Raw genomic sequence first — 23121 nt, forward strand, 5'->3', positions numbered from 1 at the left:
CTTCTATCTTACAGTCACTCGTTTATCAGAGTGTAATAATTTTTTATATCAGACATCCTCTGTTTAGCCTACTGTGTGGTTTCTACCTCCTAATTGGATCTATACAATACAATGGCAAGAGAGATTATAACTGCAGGAATTCAGCACCAACTAGTTCTTTGAATATACCACTTTTTGAAGCCTCCTCCTTGGAAAGATCCTCATACATGTAATTTTTAATCTTCTCAGTATACTCTTTAACATCCTTACCTCTTGATAATAATCATTTCCCTTGGAAATATTTACCTCTTTGTTTCCTTTAGAAATATTTATCCATCTTGTCTAAGAATCCATTCTGTCCAAAAGGCTGTATGCCAGTCATTTTTACTTGTTTCTCTCATTGGAAGACCAGTTTGCAGTTGCTACAGACATACTGCGCAAGCATCTCAGACAGGAAATGACCCACCAAACATCAAGCAGACATGGCAACAGTTACTCTGTGTTTATAATGATTCATTTTGAGAAAAACGGATTCATTTTTGGGAAGAACTGAAATCATTTTGGATTTCCCCTAGAAAGTGCTAACTTCTGAGGTCTATCATTCTGAATGCATTACCCTGAGCTTGCACTTCCTCTTAGGGTTCACACATTAAAAACAAATACTTCTCCTCTTTTCTTTCAAAAAAAAAAATCTCTGGGTCACATTCTAATTTTAGTCGCTCTTATAAAATTATAGTCCTCTGTGTTCTTTAAAAAAAATCTGCCCCTTTAGCAAGACCTTCAGTGACCCTTGCCAACCTTACCCAATTGGAGAGTGTAATGGAAAGTCACTTTATTAATAAAAGAAAACAGATGCTGTTCCAAAGTTCCATGGTTTCACAACTCTTGTTCATTCTGACGTTAGCAACTATAGCAGTCTGTGATGATGCCTGAGTTATGTTACCAGTCTCTCTCTCCCTCCCTCCCTTCTTTCTTTCCTTCTTTTCTCTCTCTCTCTCCCTTTCTCTTTCTCTCTCTCCCTCCCTCTCCCCTTCCTCCCACCCTATTCTTTCCCTCCCTCCCTTTCTTTTTCTTCCTTCTCTTTCTTTTTCTCTTCTTTTCTTCCTTCTCTCCTTCTCTCTTTCCTACCTTCTCTCTTATTTTCCTTCCTTTTCTCCCTCCCTCAGTTGCCTTCCCATTATAATTGGGATAGAATTCAAACTCCTTGCCATAGACTACAAAGGCCACATGTTATCTGGCCCCTATCTTCCTCTCTAACTTCTTCTTCCTCCATATTTCTGACACTGACAATACTCCAGGCATAATGATCTCCTGTTCTTTAAATAAACCAAGCTCCATCATGTCTCAAGGGTTTGGCACTTGCCATTCTTTCTTAAGGATCGCTGTCTTCACTTTGTCTCATGGATGCCTCCTTTCCATTATTTTGATCTCCCTTGTAATGCCTTCTCCTCTGAGATGCCTTTTTGAACTGCTCTAACTAGTCACCTCCATCACCACCATGCTGTCACTCTGCATCACGTTACCCTATTATATACTTTGTTCATACTACTTTAGTAGTGTGGGATTATTTTATATCTTTTTTGTTTCTCTTTTTCCTTTATTACAATATAAATTCTTCGATGGCAAAGAATTCATGTGCCTTTTGGACCCCTGTATCCCTAAAGACTCGAATAGTTCCTGACACATGATAAGGGACTTAATATTTTTGACCATCTGTTTACTGGGCACTGAACCACTGAATTGTGGTTCATGGGCAAATAAGTAGAAAAATTATTATCCCTTTCCTGGAGGAAACTGGATAAATGGATTTAAGATATTCCTATTATCATTGTCTTTTCCTAGATGGAGCAAGAGTAGGTCAGGGGCCCAGTGATACCTGGGGCATGGTTTAGAGGGAAAAATTAAGGAAGAATATTATACCAAAATACTTTGTAATAGTTATATCACCCTGTTCAACTGAAATTCTCATATCATTCTTTTTCGGTCAAATTTTGGGAAGGCCTATTACAATGCAAGTGAGCGTGATTAAAATAGTAACCCATATGTGTAGATTATAGAAACCAATGTTGTTGATTATCTACATTGTGGTTTTCAAACATTTTAAGCGGTAGAACCTTTTTTTCAAATCAAAAGCCTACCCAGAAGCCCAATAAACATGGGTAAAAATGGCTGATATTCTGGCTGAAGTGGTGTGGAAGAACTGGTACCCTGAGCACCAAGCACTTCTCCTAACTCCCGTCCCTCCAGCCCGTACCTGCAGCACCACCCAGAGCTGCACAGAGCAAGGTTTGAAAATCACAAATCTCAGACTAACTCCTTCGTTTCAGAAACTGAGGCCCAGAGAGCTGAAGTGACTTATCCAAATTTATGTAATTACTGTCAACCAAAGGACTGAAGCCCAGCTCTCTGAATCCTAGAGCACTGTGCTTTCAACTGTTTTATCTGGTATTCCTGAAGGATAAATTCTATAGAATAGATTAGCTCCTAGCCGTGGGAGTCCCTCTAGGGAGAGAAATGTCAGAGGCTTTCAGTATCCAGAGGGTCTTGCTTCAAATTCTGCGGCTCCTTCAGGACCATGTACATGGAGCATTGCCTCAAAAGACTTCTCTTCCCACTTGGAAATCATCTCGAGCTTGTCTCATAAATAAGGAAATGGGACTACTTTCTCCAAATATTTATTTTATAATGACTTCATTGCTCTGAATTTCCATGCATCACAGAGAACTTTTAACCATTAGGTGTCTTGACTTCCAGCTTGTGAAAAGTGGCATGACTCTGATCAAGAAGGGTAGCTCCTTTTCATAAGTATTTTTGTGTTTATTTGTAAGTGGAAGCCCAAATTAGAAATAACTGATTTGGTTGAGTTGCTGGTTAATAAATCAGCCATAGCGCAGATTTTCTCTTGCTAATTGAGAGTTCAGAGCCAACAGCATCTGGCATGATAGCAAACACTTAATAGATGTCTTTAATTAAGTGAATAAATTAAAGTGATATGTTTTATCTAGCAAATAAAGTTTAACAATATATTAATCTGATTTCTGACTACAGATTGGGGCGGGTGGACGTTATCTGTGCCATATGCAATTGTTATATCCCAGGCATCAATAATGCCCACATTGAGATCTGAAAAATGTCCTTTATGGCAAGATATTGGATGTAACCATGAAAGTCACTAAATCTCTCCACATCATTGTGCATCTCCCTGATGTTTTCTGCCTTGATGATGACCTTAGTGTCTGGGCTTCTCAGAAGAAGGTGCTGAACTGCGTCATGGACACTGAGGGCCCTTCGGATAAACACATCAATGGGAAACGGTCTGAAGTGCTGGCCCAGAGAAATAACAATGATCGTATTTTTTTCTCCTCCAGTTCTGTCAATAACCCGAGCAATGTACTCAATCTCTTTGACTGAATAGATCAGTGATCCAGTCAAGGGGTAACCATGCTTTTGCCACTGGATGTTGATATTCTTGTCCAAGTCCACAGCAAATTGGTTTTGAAATTTTCCAAATTCATGCAGATCCACTGACTTCAGGGCTGATGACAAATAGGCAATCCCAAAATGAAAGGAAAAAAAGTTCCAAAGGTCATAAACATAGAAGAAAAGATTTGGTGTTTATGATTAAATAAGTTAATCCTGACTAATTTATTATAGGTTTAAATGAGAGAATAGTTTGAAAATTATTGAGCAACCAAAAGTGTTAATACAAATAAGAAATTATATCTGCCCCTCTGTAGAACCACGTAGAACCAAATCGACTGGCGATGGAGAGCAATGAGATCACTTCACTGGAGGATGATGGAGTCACTTTTGTGGGTATTAGTTTTGTACATTTTGCTAACTATAGACTAAGTTCATTTGAAGATAGAGAAAGATACCAATTGATGTCTTTATATTTCAAAAAACAAGTAACCCTATTTCCCCAAGTCCTCTGTAAGTTCCCTGAAGACTGGAATTATATTTTATACTTCTGTGTTTCTTTTACATATGCATGAAATGGTACTGAATACATCATCTATAATAATAATATTACTATTCATTTGTGAATGACTTTACAAAGCATTTATTAAGACTGATATATTCATTTACTTCAAAGCTCAATATATATGCATATATATATTTGATTGCCATATTATAGAAAAGAAAACCAAGAGATGAAATGACCTGTTCAAGATTACACAACTAGTAAGTGACAGAATCTGTACCTAAACTTGAAGTTTCTCCCAATTCTTATGAAAGTAGTCTACCCAATCTTAAAACTTTTGAAAAGTATAGTATGGATAGAAGAAAATGAAGTCCCTACATTTTTCATCGTATTAATTAGACCCTTGTCAAACTATCAAGGCCAGCTGCTTTGTAGCTAGAACTTCTGAGGAAAATGTGTAGTAAAGGATTATTAATGCTTTGTAACATGTATCATCTTAGAAGTAAAGGGCTGCACTTAAAGTCTTAACCAGTATGGTTTGAAAATAGTGATGCTGGAGGGTTGGGTGGAGGAAAAGGGCAGAATTTTTTCTTCATTCCGTTTCTAACATATTTCAATTTCCTTTTCCAAAGCACACTATAGCCATACAATTTAACTTTTAACAATATGTGCAACAGATGTTTTGCTACCACAGCTTGAAAGGTCAGCCAAGAGGGTAGGTAACTCAATAATTTAGTACTTTCTATAAACTAAGAGACCCACAGTTATAGGATGTGATGCTAGAGGTTATCACCAGACCCTTAATTTTACAGATGAGGAAACTGAGGTCTGGCGGAGTTTAGTCATTTACCAGAGGTCACAATTTAAAACTCTCCCCTTCTGTTGGAGGAGATCCAAGGCCCTATTGATTTTCCCTTTTTACTGGGAGAATCAGCTTACACCCTAAGTTGGAGATCACAAGAGTGGTATCCTGTCAGGAAGGCCAGCAGGGACCCACACCAGCTGCACTGTCCCCAGTGGTAAAAGCCAGGGTCCAGGACAGGCAGTGACAGTTTTCCAGGTAAGAGTGCTAGAATCTACTAGTGGATTCTGAATTATTATTGATGCATTCTTGGTTTAGTAAAAGGAGCAATTAGACTAGGATTCTAGCAAATGGATTCTAGCCCCAACTCTGATATGAACTAATGATAATAATTGCAATAGCTGTTGTTTACTGGGCACTTTCTGAGTGCTCATGTGTCTTGCAATGTGTTAAATATTTTATAACCATTACCTCATTTACTCTTTATAACCACCGCCAGATGCTGTTGTTATTTTTAGTTCATTGATGAGGAAAATAAGTACTATGCCCAAGGTCATGGCTTCTAAGTGGCACAATCTAGGGCTGTTAGGCTCCAAAGCCCCTACTTTTAAGCACTGTGCCTACCTGATGTGAAGCCATTACCTTACTCCTAGCATCTGTCCTTCCATGAAATAATAATAGTGATGACAGCTTACACCAAAGAGAACTTAGTATGTAGCAAACAGTATTCTAAATGCATTGTGTATATTACCTCATTTTACCAGGTGGGTACTATTTTCATCTCCGTTTTACAGATGAGGAAACTAAGGACAAAATCACTATGTAGTTATGTAACTTGCCCAAGCCCATCCAGCTAGGACATGTAGAGGCCATATTTTGATCCCAAAACATCTGGATTTAGAATCCACACCCTTAATCATCATGCCATCTCTATAAGGTGGACAATATAATATCTTATTATCGTCTGCTCTGTTCGTGATTTTCTGAGCATGCTGGGTAAATATTGAAGTGTGAATTTTGCAAGGATAGGCATGGAGTAAACCTTTTTCTACACTGGCTCCCTTCTAGTCAATAAATGTATTCTTTTAAAGAAAAGACAACGATGTCTTGTGAAAAGTGTTGGTGTGTTGTGATTAACAAATATGAAAAAGAAGAGGCATTTCCCATATTCATTCCTCCCCTTGAAATGAAAAAGATGTTTCTGAAAGGGATATGAGTAATAGCTTAGACAGGCATACTGTTGATACTGCTTTTGAAGTATTCCATCCACTGGCAGATCGTGGAATCTGCCATTAGATGTATGAATTTTCCTCTCAGGCATTCTTTCATTTCGATTGGAGCCAAACTACAGGAGACAGGATTCCATGTGTCTTTCCAGACGTGTCCACTGGGGATTGTGGATGCCATTCCAAACTTGCATTTCTTTTTCATTGGAGCTGTCTTTTCTGCTAAAGAATCAACAAGATAGGATCTTCTAAAATATCACTTTACCCATCAGTATTTGTTAAGAACCAACTGTCTTTTCTAAGTATCCTTTTAATAGGGTGTGAGGATGGAGAAGAAGCCTTATTGAAGCATCATTATCTTAATGGAATACTTATTTTTCAGAAAAAATTTTCTCTGATAAGAATTTTCTAAATGATACCCATTAATGTTCATTATAGAGAACATGTTTTCTCCCAGAAAAAAGGCCTTCTAGGTAAAATTTAAGTATTTATTTGCCTTCTTATGAAAGGAAAGACATCAATTCTTGCTTAGTAATGAAAACTCAATTATCTTGTCATTTTATCCCACTTTACCCCCAAGTTTATCACACACTGTCCTAGTGTGTTTTTTGTTTTTGTTTTTGTTTTTAAAGAGCTCAGCTTTTTATTGAACGTGTTACTAAAGAGGTTTAGTCAAAAAGACCAAAGCCCATGTCATCATCAGACTCTTCAGATTCTTCTTTCTTTGCTTCCACTTTCTTCTCTCCAGCTGGGGCAGCAGTGGTGGGGCGGGCGGGACCTCCTGGTGGGGCAGCATCAGCTGCTGGGGCAGGTCCACCAGTCCCCACGTTGCAGATGAGGCTCCCGATGTTGACATTGACCAAAGCCTTTGCAAACAAGCCTGGCCAGAAAGGTTCAACATTTACACTGGCTGCTTTAATGAGGGCATTGATCTCATCCTCCGTGACCGTCACCTCAGCGTCGTGCAGGATGAGGGCCAAGTAGATGCAGGTGAGCTCCGAGACGGAGGCGATGGTGCGGGCGAGGGCTACATGGGGGCTGCTGGGTGCGGTGCTAGTCGCCAGATGAAGTGAGGGCCTCTCCCCAGCGCGGCCTTAGCTTCCTCGGAAGGACTGAGCACCTTAGCGGCAGCAGAGGACTGTCATAGTGTCTTAAATGCCACAATCAAACTGTAAATCCTTTGAGTTAAGTGCATGAAGATATAAAAAACATTTACAACTAATTTGGTTTGGGACCTGGACAGTCTACATGGATATGGCTGTAGGCTGGACCAGAGTCCTGGAGGTCCAGAACAGGCCAGGTATTAACCCGTTAGTCACTGGTTTGTGAAGAGTCTGGGAATCTGATGGACTGACGTGTCTAGCCTTGGTGGTCTTGGGGCAGTGATTATTCACCAACCAAAGGAAGTGGTTTAATATTTTAATAACTGGTATGAGTATCCTTGTGTATCCTGGGTGAAAAGTGCCATTTCTACCTGTAGGTACATATATACACTTCAGTGTAAATGAGTTCAGTAGCAGTTAGCAAGCTGTTAACGTTGAACTTAAAGGGACACAAAAGTTCTTGCCTTAAATCATTTTGGATAGTGATTTCCTAGGATGTTTTGAGCCAAAGAAATTGAAGAGCAATTAATAAATGTAAGTGTGGAAGTGCTATTTTATATGTTAAAATGTTTGAAAGGCGGCAAAGACAAAGAGGGGAAAATTGTAATGAATTGACTTATAGAGGGCAGGTTAGAAACCTCTAGATGGTGATTCTTGTGCTTGTAGCAGTGTGGGAATTGCTGACGGTGGTGGTTTGGGAATAAGACCTAGGTGCAAATTGGGAGAGAGTTTTGACATTTGTAGGTTGTTGTGTCTGATGGGCAGGTAATCTGTTGCCTGATAGATAATGATAAGATTGATGATGAGAGTTATATTTATTTATTTATTTATATTATTTTTATTATCTTTGGCTGTGTTGGGTCTTTGTTACTGTGCGTGGGCTTTCTCTAGTTGTGGCGAGCGGGGGCTACTCTTTGTTGCGGTGCATGGGCTTCTCATTGTGGTGGCTTCTCTTGTTGTGGAGCACAGGATCTAGGCACATGGGCTTCAGTAGTTGTGGCATGCGGGCTCAGTAGTTGTGGCTCGTGGGCTCTAGAGCGCAGGCTCAGTAGTTGTGGCTCACGGGCTGAGTTGTTCCACGGCATGTGGGATCTTCCTGGACCAGGGCTCAAACTCGTGTCTCCTGCATTGGCAGGTGGATTCTTAACCACTGCATAATGAGAGCTATAAAACAGGTTTATGATTCCAGTCATTTATTCACTTAGGTAACTGGCATCTTGGCCTACCATAGAACAGCCTGATGAGCAGAGTAACAATAGGACTGGTAATAGTGAATAAGTCTGCAAAAAGAAGAAATGCTTTAAATGGGACTAGTACTAAGTACCACCCGTCAAGCACAGGGAGAACTTACTGTTGCATTTGGAGACAGTAATGGCGTGAAACTTTTCCATCATCTCTATACCCACATTTGACCTTAACGAGACAAATATAGAAATTAATCTGCAGGTGGCCCCAAGATCAGGAAACACAAGAAGCCACATTACCCATTGCTTCAGTTATTTCTTGTGATGACTGACTACTTTGCCCACAGTTCCAAACCATTTATTAAATGTCCATTTCTTGGCCTATTAGTCCAGGGAGTACAGATCCCCAGAAAGTGTACAAGGTAATTTTTTGAGCAGCAGAAAGAATATATTAGAGCCCATGCATATTCACACATGTATATTTCTCCTCCTCTTTTCATTTTTATTTTATTTATATTTTTTGTTTCAATGATAAGGGTTAAATATCCAAAATCTTTAGGGACTACTGGAGAGTGGGCACTGTCCCCAAATGAATTCACAGACCTTTTCTAAAATGGCTCTTCACAGAGTCCCAAGGTTGATGTACTCATAGCAGTTTCCTTTAGATCAACAGATAGGCCAAATCATTACTATATTTGCCCAGGTAGTCTCCAGAAATAATTATTTACCTTTCAAAGAGGCTTCTTTCTTGTTTGCTAAGATAAGACACTTCCTTGTTTTTGGAATGCATGTGGGTGAGTGCAGCACAGGGTATGTGTGGAGGCTTCACGCAGTAGAAGGCTTCTTGGTCTCGACTATCCAGGTACTCACACAGTTCAGCACTTGAATTTAAAACCAGGGCGCAATCAGTATTGACATGGGAGGTGCCCCTGGCAAACTGGCCTGTGAAGATCACCCTGTCATAGCCTTGCTTCCTTGCCCTCCAGAGAGCCGACACCCCTTCACTGGGGTGGATGAGCTGGAGAGACAGAGACACCCGGCCCCCCAGAACAGGGTGAAGCTGACAAGGTAGGTGCCATTGTTGAAGTCTGTCACCTCTCCCGAAGCGCCTGCCTTCAGGGCTGGGGAGGACATCCTGGCCCTCAGGGAATCCCCGCCGTATTCCTTCCTGCGTCCCAAGTGGTCCCTCACCTCCAGCAGGACGTCTAGCTGATCCCCCCTGCAGTATGTGTCTTGAGGGCTGAGGAGGGTGGCTTTGCTGTGTGTGGTGCTGGTGGTGGAGCTCAGCTGGTCTAGTTTCTCCATGACCCCCTTTATTCTCAGCTCAGTCTCTGTTGGTGAAACCGCTGGATGCAGTGGTGCTTCAGGACATGATTTCATGATGAAATTCCAGTGATGGAGGGAGATGGGCAACTTGAGTACAGTCCATAACTGAAATGACAAGGAATACAATAAAGAACAAAGAAAATGTGCCTTTTTAATGTAATAATTTTGGTAGCTTAGCCAACTTCTCTTTTATAAAATGATGGGAGGTACAAAAATTAAAAATATATTGAGATTTCACTATCTCTGTTTTTTTTTTTTTTGGCTGCGCCACATGGCTTGCAGGATTTTAGTTCCCTGACCAGGGATTGAACTCCAGGGTCCTTGGGAGTGAAAGTGCAGAGTCCTAAGCACTGGACTGCCAGGGAATTCCCATCACTGGCTAATCTATTTTGAATGAGCCACTCCACCCTAAAGAGCCCTGGGATCTTCTTCCTTAAAGCGGTGATCATAAAATATACTTTCACTGGGCAGCTGTGGAGACCAAATGAGAAAATGCTTTTTAACTGCATAGCAGAGAATAAATGTTTATTGTTCTATTATTTTTTATCTTAAAACTAGAATTCAGTCATTTAAATAAATCCTTAAGAAAATGTTTAAGAAGCATGGAAATTTTATGTAATATACAATTATCTATTTTTTTCTATTTTACTTTTTACACTTTGATTAAAGAGTCTGTGATATTTATTAGTAATTTTCAGATTGCTTTAGCTAACAACACATAAGAAGCATAGGCTTATAAAATATTTATTTTCTAATCATAAAATAACGCTGATTTATTATTAAAAACAAGAGAATGCCAGAACTCTATAGGAAATAAAAGTCAGTCACAATCACACCAACCATTGATAACTACTGTTACCGTTTGGGTGATTTTGTCTCATCCTTTGTATAACAATTTCACATGATTGTGAACAAACTGAATATTTACCAATGAATTTTGATTTAAAAAAAAAGTGTAATTAAAAACTTTCCACCTTATGTCAAAGGCCCACATAATATTCCAGCCTATGGAATATTTCACCTATTCCTATCTTTTTAGATATTTATTGCATTCAGCTTTTCTCTATTACTTATGATTCTGTAAAGAACACTTTTTGGTATAAATCTTTCATAGTAATATCTCCAAATTTCCACTAAAGGCAGAGTAGCTTGTACTAGACTAAGTTACTATGATTAACATTGTTACTGTTTTATTATTTGACATGTGAAGATTTTAAAAAATAAAAACATTTTAATTTATCAAATAATAGACAGTAATAGCAAACATTTAGTATGTGCCAGGTACAATGCTCAATGTTTTTCATATGTTAGCCCATTAATCTTCACAATAATATATGGGGTATTTATTTTTATGACCCAATTTTCAGATGATGAAACTGGTTCACAGCGAAGTTAAGGGACTTAGCCAAGCTTGTATAGCTAGTCAGCAACAGAGTCAGGTTTTAATCCCAGGCAAGTATCTCTAAAAATGAGCTACCCAGTGTTGCAAACATGCAGTAAGACTAAAATTCTCCTTCACTGTTGGTTTAGGTGTGAATGGCACTGGATGTCTGGAAAACAGTTCTATAGCACGTACTAAGACCTTTAACAATGTTCACTGCATTTACCAATAACTCTATTTCTGAGAACTCAGTGAATCACAGTAATATCTCCAAATTGGACTAATTCTCCTGTAGAGAACAGTGATAAACTCTACACCCCTACCCCCAAATCTTCTCTTTTAAAAGCACTGGAGAGTGACCGCAAGCAGACAGACACTGGAGGAGAGTTGAAACTTGGAAGAAGGGACAACACTGGACTTGCATTTTAAAAAGTGCTGGGACTTCCCCAGCAGTCTAGTGGTTAAGACTCCACACTTCCACTGCAGGGGGCACAGGTTCGATACCTGGTAGGGGAACTAAGATCCCACATGCCAGTGGCGGGATCAAAAAGAAAAAAAAACACAACTGCTAACTAAAGTTCTTCAAGCTGAAGTGAAATTACACCAAAAAGACACATAGATCTTCAGGAAGGAATGAAAAGCACCAGAAATGATAAATATATGTATTAATATAAAATACTGTGTGTTTATCTCCTAGTTTCTTTAAAGTACATATAATTATTTAAGAACTACAATTTTGTAATAATATGACAACTATAGCATAAAGAATGGGGGGGAATAAATGGAAATAAATGGTTGAAAGGTTATTACAGATTACATGAAGTAGCACAATATTAACTCTAAAAGTTAAGAATGTGTATTGTAATCTCTAGAGAAACCACTTTAGAAAGACAACTTAGAGCTATAAAAATAATAGAGAAACTGAAAGGAAATACTAAAAAAAAATCAACCCAAAATAAGGCAGGAAATGGGGAACAGAGGAATAAAAACCAGAATGGCTGAACAGAAAACAAATAGCAAAATGGTGGACCTAAATCCACCCATATTAATAATTCCATTAAAAGTAAGTAGACTAAACACTTCATTGAAAGGCAGAGATAATACTCTTCCTGGGATTAAAGTAGTGTAATCAAACTCAAAAGAAAAAAAATACTGTTTTGGAATAGTTAGAGTGTGAAGATTTTTAAAAGACAGTATGTATAAATAAAATAATGTTCTGTAGTCAATGCATTCATTTATGTATATTTTAATATTTTGAAATATTTACAATATATTTTTTAACATCTTTATTGGAGTATAATTGCTTTACAATGGTGTGTTAGTTTCTGCTTTATAACAAAGTGAATCAGTTATACATATACATATGTTCCCATATCTCTTCCCTCTTGCGTCTCCCTCTCTCCCACCCTCCCTATCCCACCCCTCTAGGTGGTCACAAAGCACCGAGCTGATCTCCCTGTGCTATGTGGCTGCTTCCCACTAGCTATCTATTTTACATTTGGTAGTGTATATTACAAGTTACAATTTGGCATTAAAATTTATGGTTTTATCAAATTTTGGAAGAATTTTTATTAAATGAATTTGTGATCAATGTTTCAATATTTGAGATAATTCATTTATAAAAAGGTGAAGCTGTTATATTTTTACCTATGTGATTAGTAATACATTCTAGAAAAAAAGTTTTACTAGAATGATATCTAATAAATGAAGTGTTAAATTTTTTTTAAAAGGCAAAGGTAAGACAGCAAGACCCAACTATTTGCTATCTACAAGGAATGTAGTTTAAGTATAAAGATACCTATAGGTTGAAAGTGAATGGATGGAAAACAATATACCATGTAAGCATAAAAAAGCTAACATTAATGTTAAAGTAGATTTCAAGACAAAGAGTATCACCAGACATAAAGATGGACATTTCTTAGTGATAACAGGGTCAACTGGTCTGAAAACAGCAACCTTAAATGTGTACGTGCCTACATATCCATGTATTTATATGTGAAACAAAAATGGACAGAACTAAAGGGAGAAATAGAAAAATCCACAATCAGGATCAGAAATTTAAAAATCTCTCTCAGTAGTTGCTACAGGAACTAAATTAAAAAATGAGTAAGTACCAAATGTAAAATAGTTAGCTAGTGGGAAGCAGCTGCATAGCACAGGGAGATCAGCGGGGTGAGATAGGGAGGGTGGGAAGGAGGCGAAAGAAGGAGGGGATATGGGGATATATGTATACATATAGCTGATTCACTGTGTTATACAGCAGAAACTAACACAACATCGTAAAGCAATTATACTCCAATAAAGATGTTAAAAAAAAAAAAGAGTAAGTACCTAGAGGATCTGAACATTATCATAGTAACATCTTTTAACCATACAGTACATTATCAGATGTTTTTAAACTGCTACAACTTCACATGAAAATTATAAGTGATTTTCAGTATGGTAGAATAATATTCTCTGCACAATTTTTTTTTAGTAGAAAAATAACAGGAAAATTCTGATTCAAGGTGGAGGAGTAAGCACATGTTATAGCCTCGATTTCCCACCATAAAATTGTATAAACGGCAGAAAAGAACTTAAAATTTTCTAATTATTCTGGGAAATAGGAAGAGATACCTTATATGGACCAGAAGTTATAAGCAGTCTCCTGAAGAATGAAATGCAGATGAGATTAGATCAAAGAAGGAAACCATGGCTCCAATGCATGTAGATGAGGCTTTGGCAAAAGAAGGAAGTCCCTGCAGGGACATTACCAACATGGAGGAGGGTGATAAATGGAGTAACAGGGGGTGAAGGGGAGGGTCACAGGAGGACAAACCAAGCAGGTTGACACCTCCTTATTTCCCACCCGTGCCTGGGCCAGGCAGCTAGAAACAGGGACTTCTGTACTCTGGTGAGAGTAAAAACTACAGATATTTAAGCTGGAGAGGTGGGTAGGACCCAGTGTGCCTGGCAACACTTTAGAAAAATGGGGAGCATTTATTGCCCTGCAGCACTTTTTGCATCTCTGCCACAAACATGCTGGAGCAAACAGGTAACAGCACTCCAGACTGGCCACCACAGAATCTCAGGTGTAAGAATGTACACAACCAAGAGTTAGCAAAAAATGTTCATGAAAGGTAACTCATGAGAGGGACTTCCCTGGTGGTCCAGTGGTTAATACTCCATGCTTCCACTGCAGGGGGCACGGGTTGGATCCCTGGTTGGGGAACTAAGATCCCGCAAGCCACGTGGCGTGGCCAAAAAAAAAAAAAAGTAACTCATGAGAGAGGTATCAAGTTCAACAAAGAGGAGACACCCAAGGGAACAGAATTAATAGAAAAAACAAAATTTTAGAACAAGTACACTTTCTGTCCTCAGAGAGATCTAGGCAATATTGGATCTGTGAACTAATGAGTCTTTCAAGATCTTGGAAAGTAAAATCCTACTGTTCCTTATGCAAAAGTCAGTTGGATTCCTTTACACCAGCAGTGAGCAATTAGGAAATGTATTTAAAAGGACACTATTCACAATAGCAACAGAAAAATTATGAAGTACCATGGTATCACTCTAACAAAAGATGTATAAGACCTGAATGCAAAAATTATAAAATTTAGTGAAAGATCTTGAAGAAGACCTGTATAGACGGAGAGAGATTACATGTTGATAAACAGCAAAATAATATTATAAACATATCAGTTTTCTCAATTTGATCTATATGGCTAATGTCATGCACTTATAATTTAAGTAGAATTTTTCACTGAATTTGACAGTCTGATTCTAAAATATTTAAGAGAGAGTGAAGAGCCAGGACTGGCCGAAAACTAAAAAAGTTTTCAAAACTAATTATGAAGCTCTGTTAATTATAGCCATGTGGTATTGATACAGGGAAGACAAATTGATCAATGGAGTAGAACGAAGAGCCCACAGAGGGACCTGTATTTATTAGAGGTTTTTTTTTTTTTTTTTTTTTCCACACACACACACACTGTATTTTATTTTTACAAGAGATAGATAGACTGACACCAAGCATTGTACATGGATGACCACAACAAAAGCAACAATGATTGCAATTACCAAACATGAAACACACTTATACTATGTCATAATATTGACATTCAGTCCAGTAATCCTCCACTGTAACAGCTCCTTTACTTTGCAGTGAAAATTGATTTGTATATTCTTTTCCTCTGAGTCCTTGTGGGATTTTTTTTTTTTTAATTCAGACAGAAAGTCACAAAAATTATACTCATCCTCATCAGTTCACTCAGTCCCATGTAATTAATTTCTTTTTTTTCATCTTGATCTTTTGTTAGCACTTTTATGAGTTCATCAGTTTTTCATTAGAGTTCTGAAAATGCTTATTCATTCAGTTCAGCAGTACAGTCAGTTACCAGAAACCTGTACTTGTCAGAGTCTTTTCCATGAATTTCTTGAAGATGAAACTCTTTTATAGGAACATATTTGCAAAATCATCAGAGTACACCCAGAACTGTCTGTAAATGACAAAAGACTTAAAAATGACCATGGTTAAAGATTTGATGAAAGTTCATAATAATGCAGTTGACAAGAAAATTAGTTATTTCTGAGATATACATTTTAAAGTAATAACTAGGATTATTACTTATAACATTATACCAGAACATATAAGATTTTTAGACGTTTCCTGTAATGTCTGAAACATTTATATTAACATATTTCCATACATATTTCCATACAAATACAAATATAAGATTTTTAGAAATTTCATGTAATGTCTGAAACATTTATATTAACATATTTCCATACATATTTCCATACAAATACAAATATAAGATTTTTAGAAATTTCATGTAATGTCTGAAACATTTATATTAACATATTTCCATACAAATAACCCAATGAAAGTTTAGTATTAGTTGTTTTGTTTGTTTTTTTTATACTGCAGGTTCTTATTAGGCATCAGTTTTATACACATCAGTGTATACATGTCAATCCCAATCGCCCAATTCAGCACACCACCATCCCCACCTCATCGCAGTTTTCCCCCCTTGGTGTCCATATGTCCATTCTCTACATCTGTGTCTCAACTTCTGCCCTGCAAACTGGCTCATCTGTACCATTTTTCTACGTTCCACATACATGCATTAACATACGATATTTGTTTTTCTCTTTCTGACTTACTTCACTCTGTATGACAGTCTCTAGATCCATCCACGTCTCAACAAATGACTCAATTTCGTTCCTTTTTATGGCTGAATAATATTCCATCGTATATATGTACCACAACTTCTTTATCCATTCGTCTGTTGATGGGCATTTAGGTTGCTTCCATGACCTGGCTATTGTAAATAGTGCTGCAATGAACATTCGGGTGCACGTGTCTTTTTGAATTACGGTTTTCTCTGGGTATATGCCCAGTAGTGGGATTGCTGGGTCATATGGTAATTCTATTTTTAGTTTTTTAAGGAACCTCCATACTGTTCTCCATAGTGGCTGTATCAATTTACATTCCCACCAACAGTGCAAGAGGGTTCCCTTTTCTCCACACCCTCTCCAGCATTTGTTGTTTGTAGATTTTCTGATGATGCCCATTCTAACAGGAGTGAGGTGATACCTCATTGTAGTTTTGATTTGCATTTCTCTAATAATTAGTGATGTTGAGCATCTTTTCATGTGCTTCGTGGCCGTCTGTATGTCTTCTTTGGAGAAATGTCTATTTAGGTCTTCTGCCCATTTTTGGATTGGGGTGTTTGTTTCTTTGATATTGAGCTGAATGAGCTGTTTATATATTTTGGAGATTAATCCTTTGTCCGTTGATTCATTTGCAAATATTTTCTCCCATTCTGAGGGTTGTCTTTTCGTCTTGTTTATGGTTTCCTTTGCTGTGCAAAAGCTTTGAAGTTTCATTAGGTCCCACTTGTTTATTTTTGTTTTTATTTCCATTACTCTAGGAGGTGGATCGAAAAAGATCTTGCTGTGATTTATGTCAAAGAGTGTTCTTCCTATGTTTTCCTCTAAGAGTTTTATAGTGTCCAGTCTTATATTTAGGTCTCTAATCCATTTTGAGTTTATTTTTGTGTATGGTGTTAGGGAGTATTCTAATTTCATTCTTTTACATGTGGCTGTCCAGTTTTCCCAGCACCACTTATTGAAGAGACTGTCTTTTCTCCATTGTATATCTTTGCCTCCTTTGTCATAGATTAGTTGACCATAGGTGCGTGGGTTAATCTCTGGGCTTTCTATCTTGTTCCATTGATCTATGTTTCTGTTTTTGTGCCAGTACCATATTGTCTTGATTACTGTAGCTTTGTAGTATAGTCTGAAGTCAGGGAGTCTGATTCCTCCAGCTCCATTTTTTTGCCTCAAGACTGCTTTGGCTATTCGGGGTCTTTTGTGTCTCCATACAAATTTTAAGATGATTTGTTCTAGCTCCGTAAAAAATGCCATTGGTAATTTGATAGGGATTGCATTGAATCTGTAGATTGCTTTGGGTAGTATACTCATTTTCAAAATGTTGATTCTTCCAATCCAAGAACATGGTATATCTCTCCATCTGTTGGTATCATCTTTAATTTCTTTCATCAGTGTCTTATAGTTTTCTGCATACAGGTCTTTTGTCTCCCTAGGTAGGTTTATTCCTAGGTATTTTATTCTTTTTGTTGCAATGGTAAATGGGAGTGTTTCCATAATTTCTCTTTCAGATTTTTCATCATTAGTGTATAGGAATGCAAGAGATTTCTGTGCATTAATTTTGTAACCTGCAACTTTACCATATTCATTAATTAGCTCTAGCAGTTTTCTGGTGGCAGTTTTAGGATTCTCTATGTATAGTATCATGTCATCCTCAAACAGTGACAGTTTTACTTCTTCTTTTCCAATTTGTATTCCTTTTATTTCTTTTTCTTCTCTGATTGCCGTGGCTAGGACTTCCAGAACTATGTTGAATAATAGTGGTGAGAGTGGACATCCTTGTCTCGTTCCTGATCTTAGAGGAAATGCTTTCAGTTTTTCACCATTGAGAATGATGTTTGCTGTGGGTTTGTCATATATGGCCTTTATTATGTTGAGGTAGGTTCCCTCTATGCCCACTTTCTGGAGAGTTTTTATCATAAATGGGTGTTGAATTTTGTCAAAAGCTTTTTCTGCATCTATTGAGATGATCATATGGTTTTTATTCTTCAATTTGTTAATATGGTGTATCACATTGATTGATTTGCGTATATTGAAGAATCCTTGCATCCCTGGGATAAATCCCACTTGATCGTGGTGTATGATCCTTTTAATGTGTTGTTGGATTCTGTTTGCTAGTATTTTGTTGAGGATTTTTGCATCTATATTCATCAGTGATATTGGTCTGTAATTTTCTTTTTTTGTAGTGTCTTTGTCTGGTTTTGGTATCAGGGTGATGGTGGCCTCATAGAATGAGTTTGGGAGAGTTCCTTCCTCTGCAATTTTTTGGAAGAGTTTGAGAAGGATGGGTGTTAGCTCTTCTCTAAATGTTTGATAGAATTCACCTGTGAAGCCATCTGGTCCTGGACTTTTGTTTGTTGGAAGATTTTTAATCACAGTTTCAATTTCATTACTTGTGATTGGTCTGTTGATATTTTCTGTTTCTTCCTGATTCAGTCTTGGAAGGTTATACCTTTCTAAGAATTTGTCCATTTCTTCCAGGTTGTCCATTTTATTGGCATAAAGTTGCTTGTAGTAGTCTCTTAGGATGTTTTGTATTTCTGCGGTGTCTGTTGTAACTTCTCCTTTTTCATTTCTGATTTTATTGATTTGAGTCCTCTCCCTCTTTTTCTTGATGAGTCTGGCTAATGGCTTATCAATTTTGTTTATCTTCTCAAAGAACCAACTTTTAGTTTTATTGATCTTTGCTATTGTTTTCTTTGTTTCTATTTCATTTATTTCTGCTCTGATCTTTATGATTTCTTTCCTTCTGCTAACTTTGGGTTTTGTTTGTTCTTCTTTCTCTAGTTTCTTTAGGTGTAAAGTTAGATTGTTTACTTGAGATTTTTCTTGTTTCTTTAGGTAGGCTTGTATAGCTATAAACTTCCCTCTTAGAACCGCTTTTGCTGCATCCCATAGGTTTTGGGTCGTCGTGTTTTCATTGTCATTTGTCTCTAGGTATTTTTTTATTTCCTGTTTGATTTCTTCAGTGATCTCTTGGTTATTTAGTAACGTATTGTTTAGCCTCCATGTGTTTGTCTTTTTTACGTTTTTTTCCCTGTAATTAATTTCTAATCTCATAGCGTTGTGGTCAGAAAAGATGCTTGATATGATTTCAATTTTCTTAAATTTACTGAGGCTTGATTTGTGACCCAAGATGTGATCTATCCTGGAGAATGTTCCGTGTGCACTTGAGAAGAACGTGTAATCTGCCGTTTTTGGATGGAATGTCCTATATATATCAATTAAATCTATCTGGTCTATTGTGTCATTTAAAGCTTCTGTTTCCTTATTTATTTTCATTTTGGATGATCTGTCCATTGGTGTAAGTGAGGTGTTAAAGTCCCCCACTATTATTGTGTTACTGTCGATTTCCTCTTTTAGAGCTGTTAGCAGTTGCCTTATGTATTGAGGTGCTCCTATGTTGGGTGCATATATATTTATAATTGTTATATCTTCTTCTTGGATTGATCCCTGGATCATTATGTAGTGTCCTTCCTTGTCTCTTGTAACATTCTTTATTTTAAAGTCTATTTTATCTGATATGAGTATAGCTACTCCAGCTTTCTTTTGATTTCCATTTGCATGGAATATCTTTTTCCATCCCCTCACTTTCAGTCTGTATGTGTCCCTAGGTCTGAAGTGGGTCTCTTGTAGACAGCATATATATGGGTCTTGTTTTTGTATCCATTCAGCCAGTCTATGTCTTTTGGTTGGGGCATTTAATCCATTCACGTTTAAGGTAATTATCGATATGTATGTTCCTATGACCATTTTCTTAATTGTTTTGGGTTTGTTTTTGTAGGTCCTTTTCTTCTCTTGTGTTTCCCACTTAGAGAAGTTCCTTTAGCATTTGTTGTAGAGCTGGTTTGGTGGTGCTGAATTCTCTTAGCTTTTGCTTGTCTGTAAAGCTTTTGATTTCTCCATCAAATCTAAATGAGATCCTTGCTGGGTAGAGTAATCTTGGTTGTAGGTTCTTCCCTTTCATCACTTTAAGTATTTCATGCCACTCCCTTCTGGCTTGCAGAGTTTCTGCTGAGAAATCAGCTGTTAACCTTATGGGGGTTCCCTTGTATGTTATTTGTCGTTTTTCCCTTGCTGCTTTCAATAATTTTTCTTTGTCTTTAATTTTTGCCACTTTGATTACTATGTGTCTCGGCGTGTTTCTCCTTGGGTTTATTCTGTATGGGACTCTCTGCGCTTCCTGGACTTGGGTGGCTATTTCCTTTCCCATGTTAGGGAAGTTTTCGATTATAATCTCTTCAAATATTTTCTCTGGTCCTTTCTCTCTCTCTTCTCCTTCTGGGACCCCTATAATGCGAATGTTGTTGCGTTTAATGTTGTCCCAGAGGTCTCTTAGGCTGTCTTCATTTCTTTTTATTCTTTTTTCTTTAGTCTGTTCCGCAGCAGTGAATTCCACCATTCTGTCTTCCAGGTCACTTATCCGTTCTTCTGCCTCAGTTATTCTGCTATTGATTCCTTCTAGTGTAGTTTTCATTTCAGTTATTGTATTGGTCATCTCTGTTTGTTTGTTCTTTAATTCTTCTAGGTCTTTGTTAATCATTTCTTGCATCTTCTCAATCTTTGCCTCCATTCTTATTCCGAGGTCCTGGATCATCTTCACTATCATTATTCTGAATTCTTTTTCTGGAAGGTTGCCTATCTCCACTTCATTTAGTTGTTTTTCTGGGGTTTTTTCTTGTTCCTTCATCTGGTACATAGCCCTCTGCCTTTTCATCTTCTCTGTCTTTCTGTAACTGTGGTTTTTGGTCCACAGGCTGCAGGATTGTAGTTTTTCTTGCTTCTGTTGTCTGCCCTCTGGTGGTTGAGGCTATCTAAGAGGCTTGATGGGAGGCTCTGGTGGTGGGTAGAGCTGACTGTTGCTGTGGCGGTCAGAGCTCAGTAAAACCTTAATCCACTTGACTGTTGATGGGTGGGGCTGGGTTCCCTCCCTGTTGCTGTGGCGGTCAGAGCTCAGTAAAACCTTAATCCACTTGACTGTTGATGGGTGGGGCTGGGTTCCCTCCCTGTTGGTTGTTTTGCCTGAGGCAACCCAACACTGGAGCCTACCCGTGCTCTTTGGTGGGGTTAATGGCAGACTCTGGGAGGGCTCACGCCAAGGAGAACTTCCCAGGACCTCTGCTGCCAGTGTCCTTATCCCCACGGTGAAACAGAGCCACCACTCGCCTCTGCAGGAGACCCCCCAACACCAGCAGGTACGTCTGGTTCAGTCTCCCCCAGGGTCACTGCTCCTTCCCCTGGGTCCCGATGCACACATTACTTTGTGTGTGCCCTCCAAGAGTGGGGTCTCTGTTTCCCCCAGTCCTGTCACAGTCCTGCAATCAATTCCCACTAGACTTCAAAGTCTGATTCTCTAGGAATTCCTCCTCCCTTTGCCGGACCCCCAGGTTGGGAAGCCTGACGTGGGGCTCAGAACCTTCACTCCAGTGGGTGGACTTCTGTGGTATAAGTGTTCGCCAGTCTGTGAGTCACCCACCCAGCAGTTATGGGATTTGATTTTACTCTGATTGCGCCCCTCCTACCGTCTCACTGTGGCTTCTCCTCTGTCCTTGGACGTGGGGTGTCCTCCTTGGTGAAGTCCAGGGTCTTCCTGTCAATGATTGTCCAGCAGCCAGTTGTGATTCTGGTGCTCTCGCAAGAGGGAGTGAGAGCACGTCCTTCTACTCCGCCATCTTGGTTAATCTCTCTCTAGAGGTTTTGATATACAACAAAAATGACGTGATAAATCAGCTTGGAAAGGAAGGATTACAAAATAAAAAGAGCTGAAAAAGTGGTTATCCATATGGAAATAAAAGAAAAATCAGCAAAAAAAAATCCAAGTACATTACAGGGCTAAATGTCTAAAGCAACCTTTAAAACTTTCAGTAGAATATTTAGGTAAATAATTTGATGTTGGCATAGGGAAAGGTTTATTAGTACTCAAGAAGTATTAACAATAAAAAGTATTAACAGTATTAACAGTAACAGTATTAACATAAATTTTACTACATAAACATGAAAATATTCTGTTGTTCAGAGGTTCCTTAGAGAAGGTGTAAAGACAAGCTAAGCATTGGGAGAAGACTGCTGCAATGCAGATATAAGTGACGAAAGAAGAATGTGTGTACACACAGACACACACACACACACACACACAATATTATCCTCTCCCATATCGCATGATTATTATCAAGTACCTTGGCTCTTAGAGGTGTGTAAGCTGTTGAAACTCCCATACTACAATCTATAGGTTTGTTTGTTTGGACTTTCCTAGAACAGATGAAGTGTCAAGTAAAAATGTACTTATGTAAAACACATAAAGAAAGCAGTTCCTACCTTTGTGGAATTTTGGAAAACTGTAAAAGTGATCCAGGAGGCTAATATAAACAACAATACCAACCGTGACTTATGATTTGCTATTATCATTGTCATGATTGGGATCCTAAAAGAGACGATACAAAAACAGGCACAAACACACAAAACCAGAAAAGAAATGCAGAAATACTTGAAAAGTTTATGCCTCCTGATTCTCCAGGAGAATCAGGAGAATCTCTATGAGTCACTCCCAGAATTGAAACTTGGTCTTCACGCTGCTCTTGCTGTCTCCCAGCTGCCTTTATTAGCTTGTACCTTCAAGAGAGAGTGCTGTTCTGAGGATGGAGCCCACCATGGACTCAAAGAAATTGAGCAACTAAGGGCCTGATGGATGCAGGGTTGCTCATGCTTAGGGGAATTTTCCAGGCTATGTGTCATCTAACAGGTTTCCTATTCTCTTCCCTTAAACACAAAGAGCAGACACAAAACATCCCAATAAATACTGACTCTGATAATCACATTATTCTGGGGCCCTTTTAATGTAACTTGATTTTTCCAGCTTCCTTTTTACTAATCTGTTAATAGGTTCCCCTTTCTTGTCTTACCAGCCTTTCTAGCACCCCTCAAGCTTGAAAAGATTTGTTTTAAAATTCAGATTTCTCTCTTTCTTTAAAAAATGTTTTAGGCTTTATCAACGTTTTCTATGGTTACATCTTCATTGCTGTCTTTGCCCTGGAATTTCAAGTTGTC

General features: G+C 38.2%; 2 protein-coding genes across 2 annotated transcripts; both read right to left on the minus strand.

Annotated features, from left to right (window-relative positions):
• Nucleotides 1-2980: 2980 nt before the first annotated feature.
• Nucleotides 2981-22488, minus strand: LOC103015194 (NXPE family member 4). Its single transcript, XM_007196541.2, is given in 7 exon segments — nucleotides 2981-3105; nucleotides 3108-3515; nucleotides 5945-6151; nucleotides 8387-8448; nucleotides 8948-9263; nucleotides 9266-9650; nucleotides 22393-22488. Coding segments are annotated over 7 exon segments (1599 nt in total).
• Nucleotides 6562-7773, minus strand: LOC103011334 (60S acidic ribosomal protein P1-like). The gene is made up of 2 exons (XM_057552374.1): nucleotides 7721-7773; nucleotides 6562-6985 (listed from the first exon to the last, which is right to left on the minus strand). The coding sequence occupies exons 1-2, from the start codon at nucleotides 7771-7773 to the stop codon at nucleotides 6601-6603; spliced, it is 438 nt and encodes a 145-aa protein (XP_057408357.1). The 3' UTR covers nucleotides 6562-6600.
• Nucleotides 22489-23121: the final 633 nt, after the last annotated feature.

The sequence above is a fragment of the Balaenoptera acutorostrata genome, chromosome 9, assembly GCF_949987535.1.
Source record: "Balaenoptera acutorostrata chromosome 9, mBalAcu1.1, whole genome shotgun sequence".
Taxonomy (NCBI): domain Eukaryota; kingdom Metazoa; phylum Chordata; class Mammalia; order Artiodactyla; family Balaenopteridae; genus Balaenoptera; species Balaenoptera acutorostrata.